The following is a 26,093-nucleotide window of genomic DNA, read 5'->3' on the forward strand; positions in this document are numbered from 1 at the left end:
AAATCTTACTTATTTTATATATAAAATAACGCGCAAAATATTGATAATCGTTTTCTGTATTTTTACATCTGAGATCAGATTGTTTAATAGTTACAATTTAGTTATAAGAATGACCCGCGCTGCTATTTGTCGTTAAACTTTAAATTTACGTTATAAATTTTGTGTATATAATATTGCATAATATTATATAGTAGGATTTGGCATATATATAGCAAAGAAAATTCATGTATGTATCTTATGCGCCATCGTACTTATAATAGTAATAAAATTTTTTAAATAATGAAATTAGAATAATCACTCTCGAACAATTCACATCTGCTTCTTCAGTATAGAAAATGCTATTAAAAAAATGAAACATTGCTAATGAAAATAAAACATAATAATGCTAAAGAAAATGAAACAGACTAATAAAACGATTAGCTTCGCGAAACTTTATAGTAATTCACACTAAAACGCTTGATGATTCGCTGTAAGATGTGTATCTGTGGGAATACTCGTTACATAAATTGTTGCGCGTACGACCTTTACACGGCTTTAATCATGACTTATTGTGGAGTGTAGAATGGCCGACTGTCTTTTCTTTCTGTGTAAGATCGTGACGCTGTGAACGCGGGACGTTTTATTTTCATTGGTATTTTAGTTTTATTTTCACATGTCAGTACATGCATCTTGAAAAATAACGTGTTGATCGAAATTTGCAATATTTTTGAAGTGAACAAATCTTTTGAAGAAACATATGCTATATACTTCATTCAGGCGGTAAGTATATACACTCTATATGATACATGTTACGAAAATCGACATTGAGATACTCCAAACTTCTTCATTACTCGAGTGGTATATTTGTATTTATATCCAATTTTCATTTATAATTTTATCAAATATTAAAACGTTTTTAGAATGTTATAAATTATGGTATTTTACCACGTTTAATTTATTTATTACCACCACACATGTCTCCAAGATCATTGCTTTTTGATGGTTTTCTACATTATAAAAAAGAACGCAATACGGATAAATATCCCATAGATGTTTTTAAAACCTATAATATTAATAAAACATTAAATTCATAAAATGTCCTGTAGCGTCTTTTTGTTACTAAAATTTTTATAGAATATATTCATTGATCATTTATTATATTAAAATTAATTAATATTTATTTATTACTTAAAATTTATATGCAGTTTTCTTATTGTTATCATATACAATTATAATGTCAGAAGTAGAACTACTTCTTTTGCATTATATAGAGAGATAAATTATTTCTATTTATATAAAACTTTAGAAAATGATATATAGAGTAGACTGTCATGAAAAATTTCTAAAATTAATTAGATAATTTTCGTAAGAAAATCGGCTTACGTCAGTTAATGTACTGAGGCAAAATATAGTGAATTTGCCAGCTACTATAGACAAAGCGGTTTTTGCGATCTTGCCATGCATAATATTATCATTTGCGCATTTTTCGTTCACATATCATACCAGCGGCAATCATAGAATGCTTCGCATATTTTAATACTCTATAAAGAAAAACTAGGCATCTTTATGCGAAAGCATATAAAAGTATAGATAACTATATAAGTGAATCGTATCTTTTTTATGTTTTTATCTTCTTCTTTCCATAAAATATTACCTCTGTCAGAAGACTTTCACCGACGGTGCAGAGAGCGTACAGTATTAGCAAGACTAAAAACTGGAATATTATAAATGTAATAAGCACTCCTTTCTCGCCTTTAGCAAAGTTCTACACAGATAATAGAAAAATATGTAAATTATAATTGATATCCTTTTCTCAAAATTAAAACTTAACTTACAATCTCAAATTCTTAATAAGCATTTATTGATAATTAAATTAGTTATTAATATTAATTTAAGAATATGATTTAATGCTTCAGCTTTATAAAAACTATGTTGTATCTATAACAATTACTAACGCGCGATTCCATGTGATTCTGACGTTTCGGAAGTCAATAATATTTTTATTAATAATTAAACTATTGTCCTATGATTAATAAAATCTTTAATGTGCTAAATATGTTGTAAAATGTCAACATTTCGCACTACTTGACTCACCATTAAAAGTTGATAACCAAGAATGCATACCAGAGAAGTAGCTCCCAAAAAATGAGTTAACAATATCGCACTAAATGCTCTTTCTATCGTTTTTCCCATTCTGAAAAGATTTATATTGCATTCTGAATGTAACGTGGGAAAATTCTTTTAATGCTCGCTTTTGTTATTAACTTTATAACATGTAATTTGCACGTACTTAATCAATAGTAACATTATAAATAAATAAAAAAAATAGTTTTTTTTCTCCTGATAAAGATGTTAGGAACATAATCAAAGCACAGAAAAGACCCTACTCCAGATTATTTGTATATAGTTATCAAGTACGATTTAAATAATTTTATATGAAATACTTAAAACATCTCTTCTTTAAATGTCGCGCTTAATTTTATTATTTATTTTATAGTTGAAATTAAACTATTATTATCATTATTGTATTATTATTATAAAATATGAAAATTATATCAAGTAATTATAATATAAAATAAAATTTTTGAGCAATCATTGTAACTTTTCTAATCTTAATTAGAAATATTTTATTATTGTACTATATAAATAATATTATACATGTATCAACTCACCGTAGTAATTGTATGTGCATGCGTACCACGTGTCGTATTTCGTGTCCACAATTATAGGAATCGGTGCTTATATTATTGATGCGCAGAGCCAGAACCGCCATTTGGCCGCAAATATGAAAAACAAGGGTGACCATGAGGCAATCAGCGGCACTTTGTCCGAAACCGCTGATGAACACAAATGGCAATTGCACACCGTATGTAATCACATAGGAAAGCATATTCTCGATCGCATAAAACATATGAAAGCGATAGGGTAATATATAAAGTATCTGGGTTACATTTTTATTGATTATAATTTTCGGTAGACCTGAAAAAAATCTAAGTGCAGCATTAGAACTAAAAAAACAATTTCATGTATAATATTGGATGCTTTAGAATTAAAGTTACATAAAAACATAGTAAGACTCACCACTTCCAAGTATAATTATAATTGGAGTTAAATAATATGAAGAAGCTGTCAGCGCAACAAATATCATCAGTAATTTAACGATCGAAGATCTTTGACCTACTGTTATACGTGATAAATGCTTTCATCTCTTCAGCAGTTTTATAACTTGTCGTATTAAAAAGTCTTTCATGGTCTCCGCTATGATCTCGCCAATTTGATTGTTGTATAATCGTAGCATACTCATCCGTACAAATATCTGTGAGAACGCCATGTTTTCCGTTAGATTCATGATTACGTGCTCGAGATCATCGATGAAGAGAAACAGATCCAGATATTCCAGAATCATGAGAAAACTAAAGTAGCCTAAGTTAATCGAGAAAATAAGATCGTTAGACCGAAAAGGCCAGAGGCCCAGCGTCGACATTAACCGCGTTTATTCCAAGACAGCACTTTAGCCGCACGGTCCAAGTCATTTTGATCCTAAGAAGCAGATGATTTACATGTTATGTACATAAATACTATTTTCTTTGAAAAGAAAAGAATTTATACATAAAGAATGAGAAAGTGGTGTAAGTATCACTTTTTTAATCGAAAAGTTTAGTGTTTTATTAGATATTGTATCTCCTCCTATAACTTTATTTATGATCAATAATTCTAATAAATATCAAAATATATAACTTGAGAATTAAGAAAAGTTATACCACTTGTACCACACTACGCCTGATAAAATTTTTCATGGCATATTGTACCTTTGGAAAATATACAACTCACTAGCATCGTGCTTCACAGTGTTCTTTCTTTGAATGCTTATCTGAAACTACGCTAAATGTACGACTGCGAGGGCGCAAGTAATCTCTTAGTGCTCAGACCTGTCTATAGAATCGGAAAATGGACAGAGGATGAAACGACAATAATTGCACCCAAAATTGTCATACGAATTGCATATGAGCGTGTTACCCGACCCACCTGTGCGAATTCAAACATAATACAAAATTTTTTTGTACATTAGCAATCGACATCGACGCAAATTTATGTGATTGCAGGTATACGATCTACTGCCAAATGGTTCTAGGAAAGCCAATAAATGCAAAAAGTTAGATATGCTTTGTAGACTTTGATGGCGAAAATATTGTGCAGAGTGATCTAAATGGTAATTATAGAACAATTGCTCGTTCTACAAGAGAGACATCATGTATTTCCGATTTCTAAAAATTATATTTTTAAAAAAAGGGTGGAAATATTTTTCTACTTATTGGAAATTTCTAATATTATTTTTATTGCGGAAAAATAAATATAAATAATCCGTAACGCATCTTACTTAGCCTTTTTCAACTGGTTTTTGAAAAGGTAATTTTTTAAAGATATTATATCTCTTTTTAGTACATTGTACAATGACAAATTATTATTATATAACTGAAGTTTTTGTGTGCTTACGTCAATCAGTACGTACACCATGTATGACATATATGTCACGTAACACGTCTCATAACTGATCTCTTCAACTACTATCTTTACTTACTAAATCTTTTGCCTAGAGTTCTCTACTATTGAAAATACCGTAAACTCAGAAATGAAAAAGTTCTAGCCGTTCGAAATTTTTTCTTTTTCCGAGCAGTTCTGAGTTGGCGATATCATTATTTTTTATATTGCCTAGAGTTCTCTGCTATTGAAAATACCGTAAACTCAGAAATGAAAAAGTTCTAGCCCGTAGAAATTTTTTCTTTTTCCGAGCAGTTCTGAGTTGTTGATAACATTATTTTTTATATTGCCTAGAGCCCTAGAGTTCTCTGCTATTGAAAATACCGTAAACTCAGAAATGAAAAAGTTCTTTAACTGGGAAAGATTTTTTAACTGGGTCTATGAATAAACATTTGCAAAGGACTGTTCTAACTAACATCAATTTTGGATTGTGATATGGACTATCAATACATTTTTGCAAATGACCGTTGTAACTATTAAGATGGATTTTTGATTTCGCTTATGGTTTACTGATATACATTGAAGATGGTCTAACGAATAGACCGAAACGTTTGTTGATTGATTTGTACTCAAATTAAATTGTCATAATATATCGTTCAAAATTAGAAGAATTATTTACTTATCATTGCGACGCTATCACGATGATTTCATTTAAACAAGTAAATTTAAATGTTTTATAGTTTTTGCGATTTATATATTTATCTTGAAATAAAACATTACCCAAAAGTATTAAAATCAGTTTTAATTTATAATAAATTACATCATGCATGTGTGAACGGCAGCTTGACGGACAAAATCGCTTTGCATGTGTATGCGCGAACATATGTACGTGAGTCTGAACCTGAATTGCATGGAAAAGGAAAATGAAACGTCACAATTATAATATACGATTACAATATCTCAAGACTGACTGCATCAATCTTGATCAAATTGATCGCAATCAAAAGCTTTCACCCATATTATATAATAAAAGTGCCGGTAGATTTTTGATTACGGCTTTAGTTCTTGAAATATTTTAATCATTAGTCTATGTTATCTGTCAAATGATATAAATTCCAGATAAGCTATACGGTAGCGCTCGACGTCTATGCACTGAACTTGGTAACGCTCGATGTTTATGCAGTGATTCTCATTGTTCGGAGCTTTATTTTTTATTTTTATGTACTTGGCGTCGCGATGCTACCGCGTCGCTTGATAATTAAAAGTTTTTAAGGGTTTAAAATTATTTTTACATCTGTATTTATTTGTAGTATGCAAATTTATTTAGTACTGTGCCTCATATATATAAATTTTCTCATAAATCTTCATAATACAGTGCGTAGCATCGACAAGTATGCCAAGGAAGTTTTAATAACCTGTATTAACACAAAAATAATATTTTATGCACAATATTTTTTATGTACAATTGTATTAACAAAAAAATAATTTGCTGAATAAAAAATCCATGAAAAATGTAATTAAATCCTATGGCATATTTGCAAGTAAATCTTATCTACATATTTAGAAAATGAGGAACTGTCTTTAAAAGTATAGATTAAATTAAAGATATAAATTATGCCGCGAAATTAGGGAGAAATTTCATTACACGATTTTCATTTCTAAGAGAAATAAATTTAAAATATTTTTAAAATAACTTCCGTGATTCTGATCTCTAGAAAATTATTTGTTTTTTATGAACTTTATTTTTCATAAATTTCAACGTAAGAGAATATTCTTTAAACGCACTTACGTCTGTAAAACTGTTCAAGGAAAATATATAAAATCTTCCAGCTGTTAAATGGAGCATAACTTGGCCACGTATCATACATATTAGCAGACATCTTTTACAATCGTGTGGCATCTCGTACCAATCGCATTCATAATAAGCATCCAGCACACTTATACACTAAATATAAAATATATTAATAAGATATTTCACATAAAAAGCTATAATAAAAGTCTTATCAAAGATATCAGATGAAAGAATAATTTCCATCGCACAATCACATTAAATTTATACAACTAACTAACGTGATTATTTTGACTTATAAGTTACAACTGACTTACATTATTATGCAGATACATACATTTTTATAATTAAATATAACGTATGATTTTTATATTAGAGTTGATATAAACCTTTCTCAATGTTTTGTGTTATTCTAATGATTTTTGGCATATACAGGAAGTCTAGTAAAGTTCTAGTCAACACTCGTACGGAGGTAGAGTGAGTTCAGTTTGAAACGAAAAGTCCTATACTGTTTTGCGACCTTCGCTATTGCGAATTTCATTATGAAAAAGTCATTAATTGATTAAGATTAGTAAATTGAATCATGTCTCGTGCATCAAGGCAGTAAGGGAATTTTAGGCACGGCAGCAGCTGTGTCTCGTAGGAATATGCGCAAAGATATATTTTTAAACTTAATAAGTACAAAACTTTTTAATGCAAAAAATTTTGGAGCTTTAACAGATTCAAATCATATAATTTATAAATTGACATTAATGTCTCATGTACATGTATTTTGAAATCCAGTGCGCGCTTCACGCATGCACTTGGCGCGAGTCCCTTGATCACTACCGTGTCCCTTGATTGCCATATGTTACACTTATATCCAATATAATTATTTTGTAAATTTGCTCAGTTACTCTTCTTCGAGATATCCAGAGGAGATCCGAGGATTAAAATGAAATATTCTTAGGATATCATACGCGTTTTGGATGTCCCAAGGACATCACTGACTGAGACATTGTTGACTGGGAAAAGATAACGCGCCGCTATCCTCTTCTAATATTTTTTAATAGATTAGTGCCATGCCTAAAGTACTTCTATTATGTCAGTGCGCAAGATGCACTAATTTACTATTCTTAGTCAATTAATATTGCCCTTTAATTATTACGAAGATCGCAAAACGGTGTAGAAATTTTCGATTTAACTCAATCCACTCTACCTCTCCATGAGCGTTGTCCAGAAGTGTACCGGACACCCTGTGTATCAAATAATTTGTTTCTTTTTATCTGCTATAATTTGATTGAAATATTGATTACTTATTTGAATTTATTTTTTATTCAATTATTTTTAATAATACCTGTTGAGTTAGTTGATCACCAATCAAGCAATATCCGTATAGCATAACAAGCGCAATGGCAGCAAAAAATATAAAAGTAAAACAAGTCGCCATTTCTGAAACTTCCACGTTCTGCAAAATATTTTTAAAAGAATATTTATACATACGTACATGAAATATTACATTTGCAGAATGATCCTCCACTTGCGACTAAAATCAATCTTTTCTCAACAAAAATTAAAAAGATAATATAGAAGTTATAAATAATGAAATAGAAGTGGAAAAATGAAAATAATAATATATAAATGAAAAAAATAATATATAATAATATAATATAAAAAGTAAAATAATTTACTACAACTTTCCAATTTGTAATATTCCATTTAATTAATTATATAATCATTACATGTGCGTGCGTATAATACTGTGCAGCAAATTAAAATTCTATCAAAATAAAACCTACTTAAAATTGATAAAACAGCATTTTTATTTAATTTATTGAAGATATTTTTACTCTACTTTTATCGACAAACATATCACTAATGATTTATAATAAATATTGATACCGGTATATTTATCGGTACTTTTAAAGAAAGCGTATTAGTTTTAAAACAGTATAAGTTTTCGGTCAAATAAATAACTTTCGCTAAAGATGCGATTTTAAACGAAGTATTAGGGGTGTGATTTAGTTTTGAGGGTTTTTTTGCTCAAAAACGCATGTATTTAAATATGATAATGAATGAATACCTTAATCAAAATATTTTCCTTCGTTTTCTATAACTTTTTCCCATCTTTCTGGCGAGAGATGGATTCCACCACGATAAAATGACTCTTCTTTTCAGTTGATCCATTCGTCGACGAATTTTCGCACTTCTTCGAAATTATGAAAGTGTGTATCCTCTAAAGTGTGTTGCATCGACCGAAACAAATAATAATCGCATGGAGCAATGTCCGGAGAATACGCGGGGTGCGGTAAGACTTCCCATTCAAGCTCTAATAGTGTTTGTTTCACTGATAACGCAACGTGAGGTCGAGCGTTGTCATGAAGAAGAATCACTTTCCGTCGTTTACTCGCAATTGGTGGTCGTTTTTGGTCCAATGCTTGCTTCAACTTGTACAATTGGTGTCGATAACGATCAGCCGTGACAGTCTCATGCGGATTTAACAGCTCATAGTACACTATCCTACCAAATACGGAGCATTACTTTTGAACCGTGAATATTGCGTCTCGGAGTGGATGTTGATGGTTCGCCTGGATCCACCCATGATTTTCTGTGTTTGGAATTATCAAAATAGATCCACTTTTCATCCCCAGTAACAATCCGAGACAAAAGACTCTTCTTTTTTTGCCTGGCGATCAACGAAATGCAAATGTTCAACCGGTTCGCAATGGCACTTTCCGATAATTCATGTCGAACCCATTTCCCTTCTTTCTGAATTTTTCCCATTTCATGTAAATGTTTCGTAACTGTTGTACGATCAACATTTAATGCTCTGGCAAGTTCTGAAGTGGATTGTGTTGGATTTTCGTCCAATAATGCTTGCAAATCTGCATTTTCAAGCTTTCTTGGTTGTCCCGAGCGTTCTTTGTCCTTCACATCAGTATCACCACTTTTAAAGCGTCTAAACCCAGTATTCACACGTCTTAATTGATGGGGCAGAATCACCATAAGTTTCCACAAGAATTCTATAACCCTCAGCCGCAGTTTTCTTTTGATTAAAAAACAAAAGCAACGCATGTCGAAAATGCTAAAGAGCTTTCGGAAGTTGCATTTTTACGATGATATAAACACGACTGTTATTGCATCTATTGCTATAATGCTACTAAATGTCATGGATAATGTCAAGACTGTAAGAAACAACAATTATCGGAAACAGCTATTGGAACAAACTGACACTACAGCCATCTGTTGTAAAACCCTCAAAACTAAATCACACTCCTAATATTATTCTGAATTATTTTTATAGCACTTTATACCATATTCCGTTAAATGTCTATATACATATATTAGATGCGCAAAGTAATTCAGTGCTTTTTTGAAAAAAATAAGACTATTACAAAAAAAAGAAGCGTGCGACGTCATTTATTACTTTGGACTGGGAAATTCTCCCTCATGCAGCTTATTCAAAACTAGTTCCGTTGAATTACCACCTGTCCCCGTCACTCCATCACCTGGCTGAAACATATTTCAAAAAATGGAAGAAGTCTGACAAAGTCTTGAAGGCTTTATCAACTCAAAATCACCTAGTTTTTTCTACATGAAGGTATCCGTCAGCTGCTTAATAAATGGGACAATACTAGGAGACGTTTATTTCGAATATTAAACTTATATTTGTTTTGTTGTGAATAAACTTTAAAATTTATTTAAAAAAGGCACTGAATTAATTTGCACACCCAATATTTTCTACAGTATATGTTATCATAAAATGTTGAGATAGTACATCCTCCAATATTTTGCTCACGCTTATTGTGTATAATGGAATGACACCTACCATTATGACATAATACATCGAAATAGCCAATACAATACTATTGCCAAGAAGCTCGTCTAGAAGAATAAAATTAAAAATATCGTCCACGGATTTTGCCATCCTTCAACCCGATCATAATATTGCGACAAAATTATATGTAAACAAAAAGAAGGAATCAAATTAAGTATAGAAGAAGATATCATTATTCCAGGTAAAGCTATAAATGTAATAAACCTACCATATTATTTTGAGATGCATTCGAACAAAAGTACGAAATCTATTTACCACCATACTTTGCACTTCAATATTTTTGATACGATATGACAAAATAGACAATTCGCCGCAAATATGAAATACTAAAACGACCAACAAGCAAATCGCTGCCATGTGTAAGATAGAGGTGTAAAACATCGGAAATAGGTATAAATATATTAATATATATGTATAAGTATCAGTAATGTCAAGAAACGTGTGAACTCTATAGGGTAACATAAAGGATTCCGTATTATTGTGTAACACTGAAAAGAAAAAAGAACATTCAAAAAACAGAAAAATATACACAATCTGTCAAGGCTCTGGTGCAATGTAAATTCTCTTATTTAATAATTATTGATAATTACGATTAATTTAAGCTGAAATATGTTAATAAATTAATAAATGTTGTACCTTGATCATTCATTAAGAAAAGCATGAGTGGTCTAAAATATAACAGCGTAACTGTGATGAACATGCCCACGATTGAGCCATATATGAATATCTTGGATATATAATTATAATTGTAGTAGATCTTCTCTTCTTCGGAATCTTCAAATTTGCGTTCCATCATGTCCTTCTTGACAACATTGATTAAACGTTTTAACAAATTATTGTAACGTACTATCCATATCATCGTAAATGTCATGGTATAAGCTACTGTTTCCACAAGGTTCATCACCATTAATTCCAGGTTACCGAAAACGTCACACAAATCAGCATATGCCATAATGAGATACATTATAAAATATGAGATGTAAATTGTGAAACGGATATACGTTTGCTTGAATGGCCATATACCGCCAATAGAAAAAATGCGTTCTAAATGAACAAATAAATCTTCGATATGGCCGATCTTAGTCTGCAAAATAATATTTGTGACAATAATAATAATAACGTTCAAAATAGTGAGAAATAAATAGAATAAATGTAATGAAAATAAGAATATATGTTCTTTATATCTGAATTAAAAATATTAGAAAGTACTGTTAAGGAAAATAAAATACTTTTTTCCAATAATATTTGAATAGAAGACTTTAAATATTTCCTTTTCTACTATGTAAGCTATAAAGAAGATAAAAATTAAAACATTGCAGTTCTGAAACGATCATCTACACTTTTACATACTTACAGTATGAGTTCTTTCAGTTTTAGTTATATGCATCACAATTTTATAAAATGCAATGTGTTTCTTGTCTAACAGTAAGAAAAATCAAACATGCAATATCAAGACGGAATTTTTCCTGCGAATAAACTTTGCAGCATAGCTAAAGTAAATGATAATATAACATTTTCAATAATATAACATATAACATATAACAATTTAGACATATGTATTCATATAAATATATATAAATAAGTTAGAAAATAATATTGAAGTACCGTGGAAAATTGTTTCTAAAATCAAAGTAGTTTTTAATTATCAGAAAAAGATATTGATAAAAACAACAATTAAATAAAAATTATTCTTCTTTGGTAATACGTTACAAAATATTTTCTGCGATTGAATATCGATTTCTTATTTTTACAGTGTATCTGGTTGTGTTTTATCGCGAACTGAGCATTAACAATTGTAACTCATTTTATTGCAAACCATCGCTAGACCTACCTCCTCTGCTACAATTATATTAATCAATATGTAATGATCGCACAACGGTCTCCAACATTTACATCGAACGTATATTTGTGTAGCATATTTAGTATTCGATCATTTTGGATTGTAAAGACTTAATATCTAACAATCATAATAAACCCCTAAAATTAAGCAATTATTATTGTTCATCTAGCTCATTATTAAACAGTTATTAGCTATCATTTTTCCTGATGTATCAATTATCTTACTGTCTTGTACGAAATACAAAACGGTCTGTTATGTTCATCCACGATTATTATTTTGCTACTACGTGTCTATGTACGAAAACTGCACAGTAAATATTTTATTATACAATGTGAGTAAAACAACTATTAAACATTTTCAAGACTCAGAGAAAAATGTTTTGTGATAAACTTTACGATAAAAAAATACTTTTTTATGTAATCATCTTTGCATGCTGCATAAAATATGACATTCCAGCATTTTTTCAATTAAAAATATTTTAACTAAAATATTAATCAATAAATAAATTTTATCTTTGTAATTTTTATTATTATAAATAATAATAAATTTTTGAATATCTATTATTACATATTATATTAGATGTATAAATTGATTCGGTTCCTTTTTTAAAGAAATTAAGCGTTAATTTACAGGAAAAGAAAATATATTTTAATTCTCGAAATATTCGCCATCATCGTGTTGGGCACATTATGCATTATCTGTATAATTTGCTGGAAAATATCCGTTTTTTCTGTGTCGAATTATTATTAGTCGAATTAATTTATTTACTACATCGCAGTTAGACCCTCTATATTAGACAGTGTTACACTGTGTAAAATGCTGGAAAACATTCTACATTAGTTTGAGTTATATTAGATTTTTTTAAAAACTGGTTTAGATTCTGCTTATATAATTTTGATTAAAGAGATTAAAATTTAGTTTTAGATTTGAGTTGATTTTATCTTTATGTTTTGTAATAATGATAAATTTGTCTTTTATGATATATCTTTATAATTATTTATTTCTTTTTTTCATTGTAATTTCCATTTCTTTCATGTGAAACTATTACGTGACTTCATTTAAACTTCTTATGATCAAAGATTTCCAACCATATACCGCGCCTCATGAAAAAGCCATAATCCACAAAATAAACAAAACGCAGCCAAAACTTTTGTTGTCTATATAATTTTTATTTTCCATAAATAAATTTCGGTCAAATGTATTATATTATGTACTGAATATAGGTAAATGTATTATGTACTAAAATTTTACATAAAATTGCGTAATATAGACAAATATGCCATTGATGTTTTTACTATCTGTAAAAAAATTTCAAGAATAACAATAGAACAAGAAAAGAGGTACATATATTATAACATAAATAAAATTTATTAACTCACATTTGTAAATGTGCTCAATGATAACGGAAAGAATTTAGCAGCAGTCAACACCATTGGTTTCTCAGCTCGGACCATACAAATGCTGATTAATTTTGTACATGATGGTGGATTATTATACCATTCAGTATTATAAAATGCATCACGTAATGCAGCACTCTATAAACAACATAAAATATTTCATATATACATTTAAATAGAAATTAATTGCACTTGGAATTTACAATTTATTTGTTAATATAAATTGATGTTATTAATAATATTAGTTTAAGACTGTTATGTTACACATTTTTTAACTATAGCGATATAATTTCTACATTATTATACTATGTATATAACATAATTACCTCATTAATGAAACAATCTCCTATGTAACAATATCCAAAAATCGTCATAGATACACAGAATGTATACAATATAAAAGCTACAACGCTAGCATTATCGCCGTGTTCTGAATTCTAAAATATAATTAGATTTTTTCTGTATACTGAAAATATATTTCCCACAAAAAATTCTGATTTGTATTATTAAAACTCATATAGTAATTTATAACGTAAATTTATAAATTTTAATATAAATATAAATTTTCTAAAAAAAGCAATAATTTTTCATAACTGTACATAAGTGTCATAAATCATGAAACTTACTGTAATCATATGAAACAAAGTTAAACACAGTAAAAGTATCGTGCCCAGAGTTTGCTGAAGAAATATAATGGTGAAATTTTTTTCTAAAATCTCTGCTAATCTGGAACATCCTGTATCGTTAAAATATGCTAATCATTCTCGATGTTAAGCTAAACTGTTCAAAAATGCAGGACACATGAGAAGAATTTATTTCGTTGAATAATTGTAGACATCATTGATATCACTTACCTACCAATAAAAGTGGTAATGAAATAAACACTTACGTTATAAGTAGGCGATGTTTTATTACGATGTTACCAATGTTACGTTGATAATTCTCTTGATGTCGTAACAAATTATCAACTTTATACGCTAAAGCGGCATATTGGCCGCAAATGTGAAGAACCATACTGAGTACGTAGGCATCCGCTCCAGCGTAACCACATATGATAATCGGCACAGTTATAAACAGATAAGCAGAAACGCATGCATAGGTGGTGGTATCCTTAATCTCGAAGAATGGCTGAACTGGATATGGTAATTCATCGTACGAAAAATTGCCGGTCAGAACTGTATACATGGTAAATTTGATAATATTATAACTGACTTTTATACTAGACTAGTTTAATTAGACATTTAACTAGACCGCTAATTCATTATATATAATATTATGAAAGATATGTTAAAATGCGTTAAAATGCGTTGTACCAAATAATGGATAAAATTTAATATTTTTGAATTTAAGAGATTTATTAAATCTTATAGAACATATTACAAAATATACTCTTCACATATTGCTTTGATTTGTACAAAAAAAAAACGAAGAGTAACAATCATATTTTTGCTTTTTATTAAGTACATATTATTTAATTAACATCTAGACATGTATGTCAGTCTTACACATATAATATAAGTCTTACTCGTGTACATTATACTTACATTGCCTCCAATTTATAATAAACGTCCTTAGATAATACATCGTAGCTGTAAATGCTGATATGGACATTGAATATTTCGTAAATATTAAGGCAAGTTCATTATAACGCAAATATGCCATTTCTTCTTGTACACTGGTGTAATTATGTGTCGTAAAGTCATCCTTAATAGCTTTTAGAAACTTGGTCATGTCTTTGCAACTCATTCTGCATATAAACATTTTTCCTATTATCATTGATAAAAAAATGTTATCCGTCAAATTTGCAATGATGCTTTCCGCTTGACCGAAATGTTTCAATAAATGTCTCACTGCCATAGAGCAATAAATTATCATATACGTGGTGAAGAATACATATAAAAAATTGTTCACATTCAACGGCCACAAGCCCATACATGTCATAAACCATTTATTCCAAGTTACTATGTTTGACGCACGAGCGAGCTTTGCTGTCTGGAAAAAAATAGAAGTCGTTTTGTTTAACATGTATAGTGAATATGCTCTCTGTGTGTATGTCTTTAATAAAACGTATCAACTTTAGTATACAAGTCAAATTAATTAAATAAAGATATAGTTGATTAGCATAAAAATCCTCTATTATTTCATAAACAACATATAAAATTTTGATATAGTAAATAAAAAAAATCTGCAAATAAACGCTAAGAAGGCAAGTGTAGCGTTTTACTCATGACAACAAGCTATTAGAAAATTTTAGAAAAGAATATGTCAGTAACGCGTTGTTTTTCCCCTCGTTTATATTTCGTTTATATTTTCGTATTTATATTAGTAGTTAAATAATATGACCGCTGTTGTGCCTTGCTCGTTGCTGTACCTCTGTCTACTGCGCGAAACGCGCGCTCATTTGCTAATCTTCTTTACTTAATATCTCAAAAATTTGAACGTATAATTCTTTGCAAGATAGTAGAAGATTTTCTTGTTCAGTTAATCAATTCTATCTGCACATTAACATTGACACGTCAGTGTTAGATATCTTGTATAATAGGATAATGTCACATTTTAATTTTTACACGAAAATTTATTAGAAAATATAACTCTTAAAGAGATTTTCTACTATTATTTATCTACTATTATTTATTTATGTTACAATTATATTAAAAATTTGATGTAATTGATTAATGTTAGAATTCCGCACATGTTTCAATAAGTTTCAAACATTCGTAAATTTGAAAAAAAAATTAATATAGAAATTCCAAATCTCAACTGTCTCAGTTAATTCATGTTTATAGTCTCATCAATAAGATTGTCTTCTATGTTATTAATAAATAAACGCCTAAATAGAAAGAATTTCTGTACCTGCATAGCTCACTCGATCTCAACACAAGTCGAAAGCGTAAGGCAGACTGACTGCAAACATATCATACCTACGTCGAAGTAAACTTCGTCCATTAAAGGAAGAAAGGACGAAACTTCCGATCATAATAAATAAAAAATGTATGCTATCAATTTGCTTGCAAAATTAATAAACCAGTCGTGCATATTTTTCGTCGTCTCTCTGAATTCAATATCGTAAGTGGAATTATATATTATAAGTATTCATCCAAAAGATCGCAGACATGCCATAATTATAGCTCTTACCTAATATCCTCTTCGCGTGTTATTACATATCGCTCTCTTTGGCTGTTCTGATATGCAATAATGCCCGTTCTCCAGACGTTCCAACTTTGCCAGATGTTACTTTCGCGAAGAAAGAAAACAGAAATGAATAGGGAAATGTTTTTGTACATGCATAAAGAATTGCCTGTGCAGATACTTAGGAAACATAATATTCAATGTACAGTTACTTCACCATAATCATTATTAACAGTACTAAACCAGTATGCGCGCGTATTTTCATAAAAGAAAAATATTATAATTTATAATTATATAAAACAAGTTAAAATAAAGAAGTTAAACTTATATTAAAAACTGTGTTATACTGTGTACTAATCACTAATAAAATTTCGGCAAGGTAGTGATATCATGAATGAACGTAAATATTATCGCATTGTTAAACGCGTAACATATATTATTAATTAAATTGAATTTATATATAAAGAGTGCAAAGATAAATTTTAAGATAATTCAAAGATGGATTTTAAGATAATTCTCTATATATCAGTTGAATTTATCAGTTCATGAACATTTTCTACGAACAGTGATAAACCGTAGTATCAAAAGATTTACAACCATTCAAGTATCAGACTGATTTTTCTCTTCGAGGTTAATTACACTGAATATTGTTTAATCAACTTCGCGTTTGTGATAAGAATGTGCGATAGTAGAGCACGCATAGATATACAAGTCACTAACAAAGATGAACGCGATTGCAGAAGTAATCATGATCCAGAAGTAAAGAAGTAAGAGCTAAGTGGAAGCTAATTAAAGTGACCGTTAAAATAACCGATACGGTGAGTACAATATACAATTATGTTTTCTCTAAAATTTTTCAAAATTTTGTAAATCATTTTTAATTACGATTTTGTATTTTTATGATTATATAATTTTGACATTAATTATAAACCATAGTATTTAGGATGTTTTATAAGTTTCAAGCTTAATTGTAAGTTCTTTAATAAATGTAGTACTTTTCTCTAAAAAAAGATTAATTAGATAAGATATAGATAATTCTTTATTAGAACGTGAAAAAAGATATGAGGAGAAGACGGATATCTCTCTTCTTTCACTCCAACGCTGCACATAGCATAGATCTTCCATTGTATCAATATTAATAGATATAAGTATAATTATAAATAGTTTTGATTGCATTTTATGATTTTCCAAATTTGATATTATATTTTAAACATTAAAAGTTTAGAATTTTGTGGTAAGTACGTGTATAAACTATGTATTGAAATATATTTACATGTACACTCTTAAAACTAAAATACAGTATTTTTTATAATATTACAAAAAATATCAATCTATTTTAAGCTTTTTTTTAACCAAATCTACGAAAAGTATAAGATTATATCAAAATCAAGGATTTCACAATATGAACATATATTAAACTTTTCTATTTTCCTTTATAAAGTTAAGGGATAAATTAAGTTTTACACACATAATAATCAATTGAAATATATTTATAGATATAATTCACGCTATATATAAAGTGAAAGATATTTTATTTGAATAAAAGTGTGTATCACCATGTTCAACAATCAACGAAAATATCCAGAGAATCCACGGCAAAATGCGAATGTAATCTCTCTTCTTACTTATTGGTGAGTATTACGAATTATCTTCATTAAAAATAATTTAAATGTTAGAATGTAAAATGTATATAGTGTCGCCTTAACAATATGATAAAGAATTATAACTACTCATAAGGATCTTAATATTAATGTAATTATAATATAATGAATACACACAGACAAATTCATAACTGTGTACCTTCGCAATAATTCTTTTATTTAAAACGCGGTAAATGCAGAAGAATGCAGAGACGCCATGTAAATTGAGTCCATTCCCACCTCGAAAAAAATTAACTGAATAATTTTTTCATAACTTAGTAATTAATACATAGGTGGACACGACATATCTTTCGGACTGGATACAGAAAAGAATTGGAAGAGACCGATATTTATGCTACTCTTATGCAAGATAGAACTAGCTACTTAGGCGAAAGTATAAGGAAAACGTGGGAAAAAGAAATAAAATCATGCACTAAAAGAAACAACCGCTCCAAGCCATTGCTAAAGGTACTGCTACGCTGTTTTGGAAAACCGTATCTGCTAATTGGGATAGCAGAAGGATTTATGGAATTATTCTCTAGGTATGTTAAGCTCTAATCTAATAAAACCTAATTTAATTACATACTTATAAAGCACATAATACATATAGATGCTTACAAAAGTTTCTATGATTTTAAAGCAATTTTTACTTATTAATAATAATTAAATATGACATATAATACGTTGCTACAAAAATGTGGTATGATATATACTTTATGGCATAGAAAAATTATAGGCAAAAGTTAATGAAATTTGAATAAGAATAATTATCGTATGAGTATCATCTTTTTCAGTTTTAAGAGTAAAGTGTCTACTTTAAGATGCCTTTGTTGGATTTTTAGAGACACTGAGTGCATCCAGTAGTACACTTAGTATTTATTGCACATTCAGCAAATATCCTAGATCTGTCTACTGGATGTAAACGCCTTCTAAGCTGCTCACGACAAGCGTTCGTCGAGTACTTTCATGAGCTTACAATTAGTTTTCCATTGCTCACTTCGCTCATTTTATGAGTCAATTCAATATCCTATATTTAAAATCTTCAATAGGCAGTATTTCTTACAAAGAGGCGTACATTCTATTATACAAATCTTTATTATAAATTCTTTCTAAATTTATTTTATTGTATATGTATGTATGTACAATATATAATAATTAGTTATTGTATTACGTTACAGAATGTATCAACCATTATTGCTTGCTAATTTATTACGTTATTTTGCGAGCAACAGAGAAGAATGGGATAATAAAGTATATTACTGTGCAGCTGGCATAATACTGTTGTCATTTATAGATACTTTTATTACACATTATACTATACATTATACCATGCATATCGGATTGAAAATTAGAATAGCTTGTAATGCACTAATTTATCAAAAAATATTGAAGCTTTCCAATTCTGTACTGAGTAATGAAACGTCTACTGGCCAAGTAAGTTAAATATTTTAGTATTTAACTGTATTGATAGTGTATACTTTTATTTTACATAACTATCATATCCCCCGCATATACAGAATCCAGTACCACCGCTCGTAAAGAGATAATACATTACTGACTCAATAGAACAATACAGGATTTTTCTATTCGACTTAATGCGCTCTATCTCCTCATGATCACTCCTCATGAGTTGATCCGTTTATATTTGTTATCACCACATATGCAGTGTTTTGTTTTGATTATGAAAATACCAGTAAATATTACCAAAATAGAAAGATGGAATGAGATTACTGCTTATTATATAATAGATAAAAAGCAATAAAATCTATTCTTATGTATATTTGAATTTTTATTCCATTTTCAGATGATAAATTTTCTAAGTAGTGATATTACTAGATTGGAATCATCTTTATGGGATCTGCATTACATTTGGATTGCTCCTATACAAATCGTATTAATTACATATATTATATTTTCCGAAATAGGATGGTCAGCGGTGATAGGAATGTCGATGTTTTTACTATTTATTCCTTTTCAAGGTATGTGATGTGATAACATTTTTCGTCTCTTACTGTCGTTATATCAAACTGTAGCATCAAAAGTAGAAAATTATATAAAATCGTTTCTTGGTCTATATTATAATTTTATTATAATAATAATATTATAATAGTATTATAATAACAAACAACATATAATTCTCATTTCTTGCACATATTGATCGGTGTATTGAAAACAATTTCCTGCATATAATGTGTAAAATAAATTAGTTTGCCTGTCACTAAACAAATTGGATTGAGATATAAAGTATATCAAATTAATATTCTTATCTACATTAAAGAAAATGTATTATTCTAGCGTTGTTGGCGAAAAAAATGGCACCTTTAACGCTTAAATCAGCAGAAAGATCAGACGATAGACTTAGGCTGATGAATCAAGTTATCACTGGAATGCAAGTAATAAAAATGTATGTTTGGGAAATACCTTTCTACAATCTTGTGGAAACAGCGAGAAAGTAAGTATGCATTTTAAATCAACGACGTTTTATTCGCAGAATAAAGCGCTTATCAATAATAAAGAAATGAATTAAAGAGTCTCACTTTTCTACAATGCATTACGAAAAATATATTTTTGAAATATTTAAATGTCGCCATTAGAAAATGTTTGAAATAAATTAATTTTCTTAATAAAAATTTTGTCAATCAGTTAAAATTTCTAAACATATAGTTGTGTAATTTACTAAATTATCATAAAAATTTGACTGCTTTCAGGCGTGAGATGAGCGTAATAAAAAAGTATTCTATCCTAAAACAAGTAGCTCTTACTTTCGATTGTTATGTACCACGACTTTGTCTTTCATTACAATATTGGCATACATCCTGTTCGGAAATTATATTAATGCTGAAAACAGTGTATTTAGTGACAGCGTACTACAATGTATTACGAAACTCAATGATCTTTGGATTTTCAATGGGTAAGACTTGAATGTAATGAATCATTTTATTAATTAAGTCTATTTATTTATAAAAAAGTACAAATTTTACTAAAATAAGATAATCTAGCTTTATTAAATGCTGTAAAGCAATTATTGCTTTTATAACGAAATAAAAATCAATTAATTCTTAAAATAATCTTACAATTTCGATAAAAATAGCTATCACACAATTGCTTTTAGCACAGAAAATAATGTTCTTTATAAGCTTTTTTGTCATCTATACAATAGTAATAATAAGATTAGCTATGGTTTACACAAAATGTGTCATGTTATTATAAGTTGCATGAAGCAAATCTGCAGTTTTTATACTTTATGAATGTGCTCTGTAGGTCTCCATCAGATGGTACAGGCTTTGGTCAGTATTCGTCGTTTACAAAATTTTATGATGCACACGGAAATTGTTAAAACGAAACAAAATCTAGATCAGCCGGTTGGAGATTCATTCGCACTTCGTATGACAGGTGTCCATGCTAAGTGGCAGAGCGATGACAAAAATGATTCACTGTGTAATATAAATTTGACTATACCTGCCAAAAGCTTCGTAGCCGTGATTGGTCCAGTGGGTTCAAGTAAAAGTAGCTTCTTGCAAGCCATACTTCAGGAATTGCCTCTGACGAGCGGAAGCATTGAAAGTCGTGGCAGGATAAACTACGTCAGCCAACAGCCGTGGATCTTCCCCTCTTCTGTGATGCAAAACATCTTGTTTGGCCAAGCGATGGACAAATTACGTTACGATAAAGTAATCAAGATTTGTCAGATGGAGTCGGATGTGGCTTTACTTCCTCATGGCGATCGCACTATCGTAGGCGAAAGAGGGATAAATCTGAGCGGTGGGCAACGCGCGAGAATCAATTTGGCACGAGCGATCTATCAGGACGCCGATATTTATTTGCTGGATGATCCGCTCTCCGCCGTGGATTCGCACGTTGGCAAACGCCTCGTCGACGAATGTATTTGCGGCTATCTAAAGGCAAGAATTGCAAAATAAATTTGACGAGAATTTTTTTATCAGCAACTGACATAAGAAAGGCTTTCCTAATTTTAGCAAAGTGACTTGTGTGTAATGCAATCTATAATAACTTTATATTTTTTATAATAATATTGCCAAAAAATGAAATATGCAACTATGTTTGTAATTTTTCAGTAATGTCTGACTATTTTTTATGATTTAACACTGTTCTAAATCATCAAAAATCTTCAATGCTTTGAAACATTTTTAATGATTTAAAATATTTGATTGAAAATGTTAACAACTTTATTCAATCATGGTTAATCAGGAAAAAACAAGGATATTAGTAACACATCAACTGCAGTATCTGCATTTGGTCGACCATATCATCGTGATGAACAATGGTAGTATCGAGCAACAAGGGACTTTTGATCAGTTACAAGCAATGGGCCTCGATTTCATGAAAGTATTGAAAGCGACGGATGCAAAGTCGGAGGAAACCAAAATTGAACATACCACAAGTCGACGACGAAGCTCAGCAAAATATGAAATAAATGATAACAGAGAAATCTCGGACATTGCAGCACCTGAAACATACGAGACGAGAGCAAAGGGTCGCATGTCGTCGGCGGTGTTTTTTGCTTATTTCAAGCAAGCAAAAACCCTTAATTATTGCACTAATGATGCTGCTTTTCATACTGAACCAAATAATATCTGGTGGTAGCGATTACTTCGTCGCGTTTTGGGTAAATGTCGAATCAAATTCATGGCAGAAAGGTGAGAACGATACAATGGAATTTCTCTGGGAGGGTATGCTATCTCGTGATTCTATGATCTACATATACAGTGCTATGATAGCAGTCATCATATTGCTCTGGCAGCTCCAGACGATTGTGTATTTCACCGTATGCATGTGGTCCTCCATTAATTTACACTCTGCCATGTTCCATAGCATATTACGCACTACAATGTATTTCTATAATACAAATCCAGCTGGCCGTATACTAAACAGGTAAATGTTATATAACAACTGATAGAATATATAAATAACTTTTTTTTATGTCCCGTGGATTCTATGATTTCTTCAGAAATACGTTGCATACGATATAAATAATATTAATAATAATAAGTAATATTTTATAATCTGTAAATAAGTATCTGTAATCTGTAATATTCTTATTTTTAATCAGGTTTGCTAGAGATATCAATATCGTCGATTTAATGTTGTCGATGTGTATATTTGATATTATAGTCATTGGACTTATATCAATCACAGTAATAGTCATGATCGTAGCTGTTACCCCATGGTTGGCCATACCTACAATAATTTGTGGTTGCATTTTTATTTATCTTCGCATGATATATATTTGCACTAGCCGTAGTATCAAACGTCTAGAAGGGACAAGTAAGTGAATTATTTAAAAAATATAATTATTTACTTAAATTAGATATTTTTATAAAGTTTTTACTGCACGCAACGTTACTATATTATTTTTACGAAAATCTATAATAAAAAATCTAGTCAACATGATGATAATTTTTATTGTAATTTAAAAAAATGTAGCATATGGAATTTTAGAATTACATACAGATACATATATTCACTTTTTACAAAAAGATTAAATTTTATTGAGTAGCTATACATATATTCAATATAATAAAAATAAGGATTAATAAATATTATATATAATATTATGTTAATATTATATTAAAGAAGAACAATATTAATTTAGCACGCTCACCGATTTTTGATCTTCTCGGAGCATCGTTGCAAGGCCTGACAACAATAAGAGCTTCCAATGCTGAAGAGATATTAATGGCGGATTTATGTAATCATCAAGATCTTAATTCATCTGCCGGCTTTCTTTTCATGAGCACTTCACGAGCCTTTGGTTTTTACCTTGACTTGCTCTGTCAGCTTTACATCGGGGTGGTAATTGTCATCTTTACGGCCTTTGATGGTTTGGCCGTTGTGGGTAACATCGGTCTAACAATCACGCAGATCATGGGACTGACAAATATGTTGCAATGGGGAGTCAGACAAACGGCTGAATTAGAAAGCCAATTAACATCAATCGAAAGGATTCTCGAATACAGTCACTTGCAAGAGGAGCCGATGATCGACAGTAAGCCGGAAACGAAACCGCCGGACGATTGGCCGACAAAGGGTCATGTAGAATTCAAGGACGTGAGTCTGAAGTACAGTCCTACAGGCATTTACGTCCTCAGAAATATCAGCTTTAATGTCATGCCGAAGGAGAAGATTGGTATCGTCGGTCGAACCGGCGCGGGCAAGTCGTCTCTAATCAACGCTCTCTTCCGTTTAGCTTGCGTTGAAGGCGAAATCTATATAGATAAAGTTTCCACTGACGCTATTGCTTTGCACGATTTTCGCTCAAAGATTAGTATCATTCCTCAAGAGCCGTTCCTATTTACTGGCAGCCTGCGACAAAATCTTGATCCTTTTGATCAATATTCAGATGCCGTGCTTTGGCAGCTCTCAGGATGTCGAGTGAAAGAAACAATTTCCGAGATGGCAGCTGGACTGAATACCAAGGTGTCGGACGAGGGATCGAACTTCAGTGTTGGTCAACGACAACTGTTGTGTCTCGCACGCGCTATTATTAGGATAATCGTATCATGGTGTTAGACGAGGCGACTGCCAATATCGATCCTTATACAGATTCCCTCATACAAAAAACAGTTAGAACGAAATTTCTAAACTGTACTGTGTTCACCATAGCTCACAGATTAAATACCATTATGGATAACGACAGAATAATTGTAATGAATGCTGGATCTTGTGGTAAGCACGAATCATAAATAATCGAAAATTTTTAACAAGAATTAATAAAGAAATGCAATTTACAAATAATCAGAAATATTCTTTTAAAATAAAAATTAAACCAATTACTTTTATCATTTAGTATATTTAGAAATCGATTGCTTCAGTTAAAAATTCAGCTAAAATATAAATCTTCACAGCGCATTAGCTTTAATTGTACAATTTCAGAATTTGATCATCCATATGTTCTTTTACAACTGAAAGGATGGTTTTTACAGTATGGTGCAACCAGACTGGTGTTTCGATGGCTAAAAATCTTGTCGACATAGCTACAAAAGTAAGCGAGAATTCCGTTTTCATGACAATAACCATAATAATTAAAAAAATATTAATAAAATAAAATATTTGTTAGATATTTCATTCAACCACATTTTTATTTGTCGAAAAAGATCTTTAAAAAACTTAGGATAAATTATCCTTATCATTAAAACGATATTTTACTATGATTTATCACTAACATAATATTTTATAATTGTTTCAGAGTTTCTATGAGAAACGTACCGTCCAAAAGTCACCATCGAGATAATACCAATTATGTATTTAATTTCTCACAAATATATTCTCCCCTTATAATTCAATGATAATCTTATAACTTAAAAATAATATTTCAAAAAAATGATGTCAAGTTTAGGCGCTGCAAATTATTTAAATTTATTCTTCTATCAAAAAGATTATAATTAGAGACCTACACTAATTAAAAGTATATTTAATGCAAAAAAGTTTCGTTACTAGATTCAAAGTAATATGCAAAGTATCACATTAACAATTAATTTTACACATTAACTATCTTACAATTAGTGCTCCGTGTCTGTCTGTCTGTCTCTCCATCTTCCTCTCTTTCTTTTCTTCCCCTCATCCTTTACTCATCCTCATCCTCTTCCTTTACTCTTCCTTCTGCTTGCTTTCAGCATTTTCCTTCCTCCGTTTTTCTCTCTCCTTTATTAGCATTTGCATTTGCAGTTAATTAATAATGTTAATAATGCATCTTTTTATTCATAAGATAGGGATTATCAGAAAACCAATAGGAGAGTTTTAATAACAGATTCTTTTAATTTTTATTTAGTTATTCCGTACAAGGATGTCAAAGGTCAGCATTTATTGCAATATTTACTATTTTTTGGCACAATATTTTTAAATATACATATTTTGAAAATATTATAAAATATAAAATATATTTTCAAAATACATTTGTATATCGTAACATACATTAAATAAAAATATGTTATTCAAAATCAATTAAAAATGTAATTTTGTTATAATAATGGATGAATAAAAAAATTCAATATTTCCGCTATGG

General features: G+C 29.9%; 2 protein-coding genes and 1 pseudogene across 2 annotated transcripts; 1 reads left to right on the forward strand and 2 right to left on the reverse strand.

Moving 5' to 3' along the window:
* Positions 1–375: 375 nt before the first annotated feature.
* Positions 376–25,424, forward strand: LOC113562371 (annotated as a pseudogene).
* On the reverse strand, positions 767–12,415 carry LOC109610665. The gene is given in 17 exon segments (XM_026971813.1): positions 767–1,042; positions 1,363–1,407; positions 1,410–1,520; positions 1,634–1,744; positions 2,074–2,173; positions 2,652–2,958; positions 3,061–3,139; positions 3,141–3,218; positions 3,221–3,469; positions 3,472–3,519; positions 6,248–6,403; positions 7,584–7,694; positions 10,056–10,155; positions 10,273–10,552; positions 10,701–11,148; positions 11,419–11,554; positions 11,670–12,415. Coding segments are annotated over 16 exon segments (2,307 nt in total). The 5' UTR covers positions 11,452–11,554; positions 11,670–12,415; the 3' UTR covers positions 767–991.
* Positions 13,053–16,228, reverse strand: LOC105286791 (odorant receptor 22c). Its single transcript, XM_011351994.3, has 7 exons — positions 16,155–16,228; positions 14,846–15,293; positions 14,191–14,476; positions 13,928–14,027; positions 13,628–13,738; positions 13,284–13,439; positions 13,053–13,202 (listed from the first exon to the last, which is right to left on the reverse strand). The coding sequence occupies exons 1-7, from the start codon at positions 16,158–16,160 to the stop codon at positions 13,152–13,154; spliced, it is 1,158 nt and encodes a 385-aa protein (XP_011350296.2). The 5' UTR covers positions 16,161–16,228; the 3' UTR covers positions 13,053–13,151.
* Positions 25,425–26,093: the final 669 nt, after the last annotated feature.

The sequence above is a fragment of the Ooceraea biroi genome, chromosome 1, assembly GCF_003672135.1.
Source record: "Ooceraea biroi isolate clonal line C1 chromosome 1, Obir_v5.4, whole genome shotgun sequence".
NCBI lineage: Eukaryota > Metazoa > Arthropoda > Insecta > Hymenoptera > Formicidae > Ooceraea > Ooceraea biroi.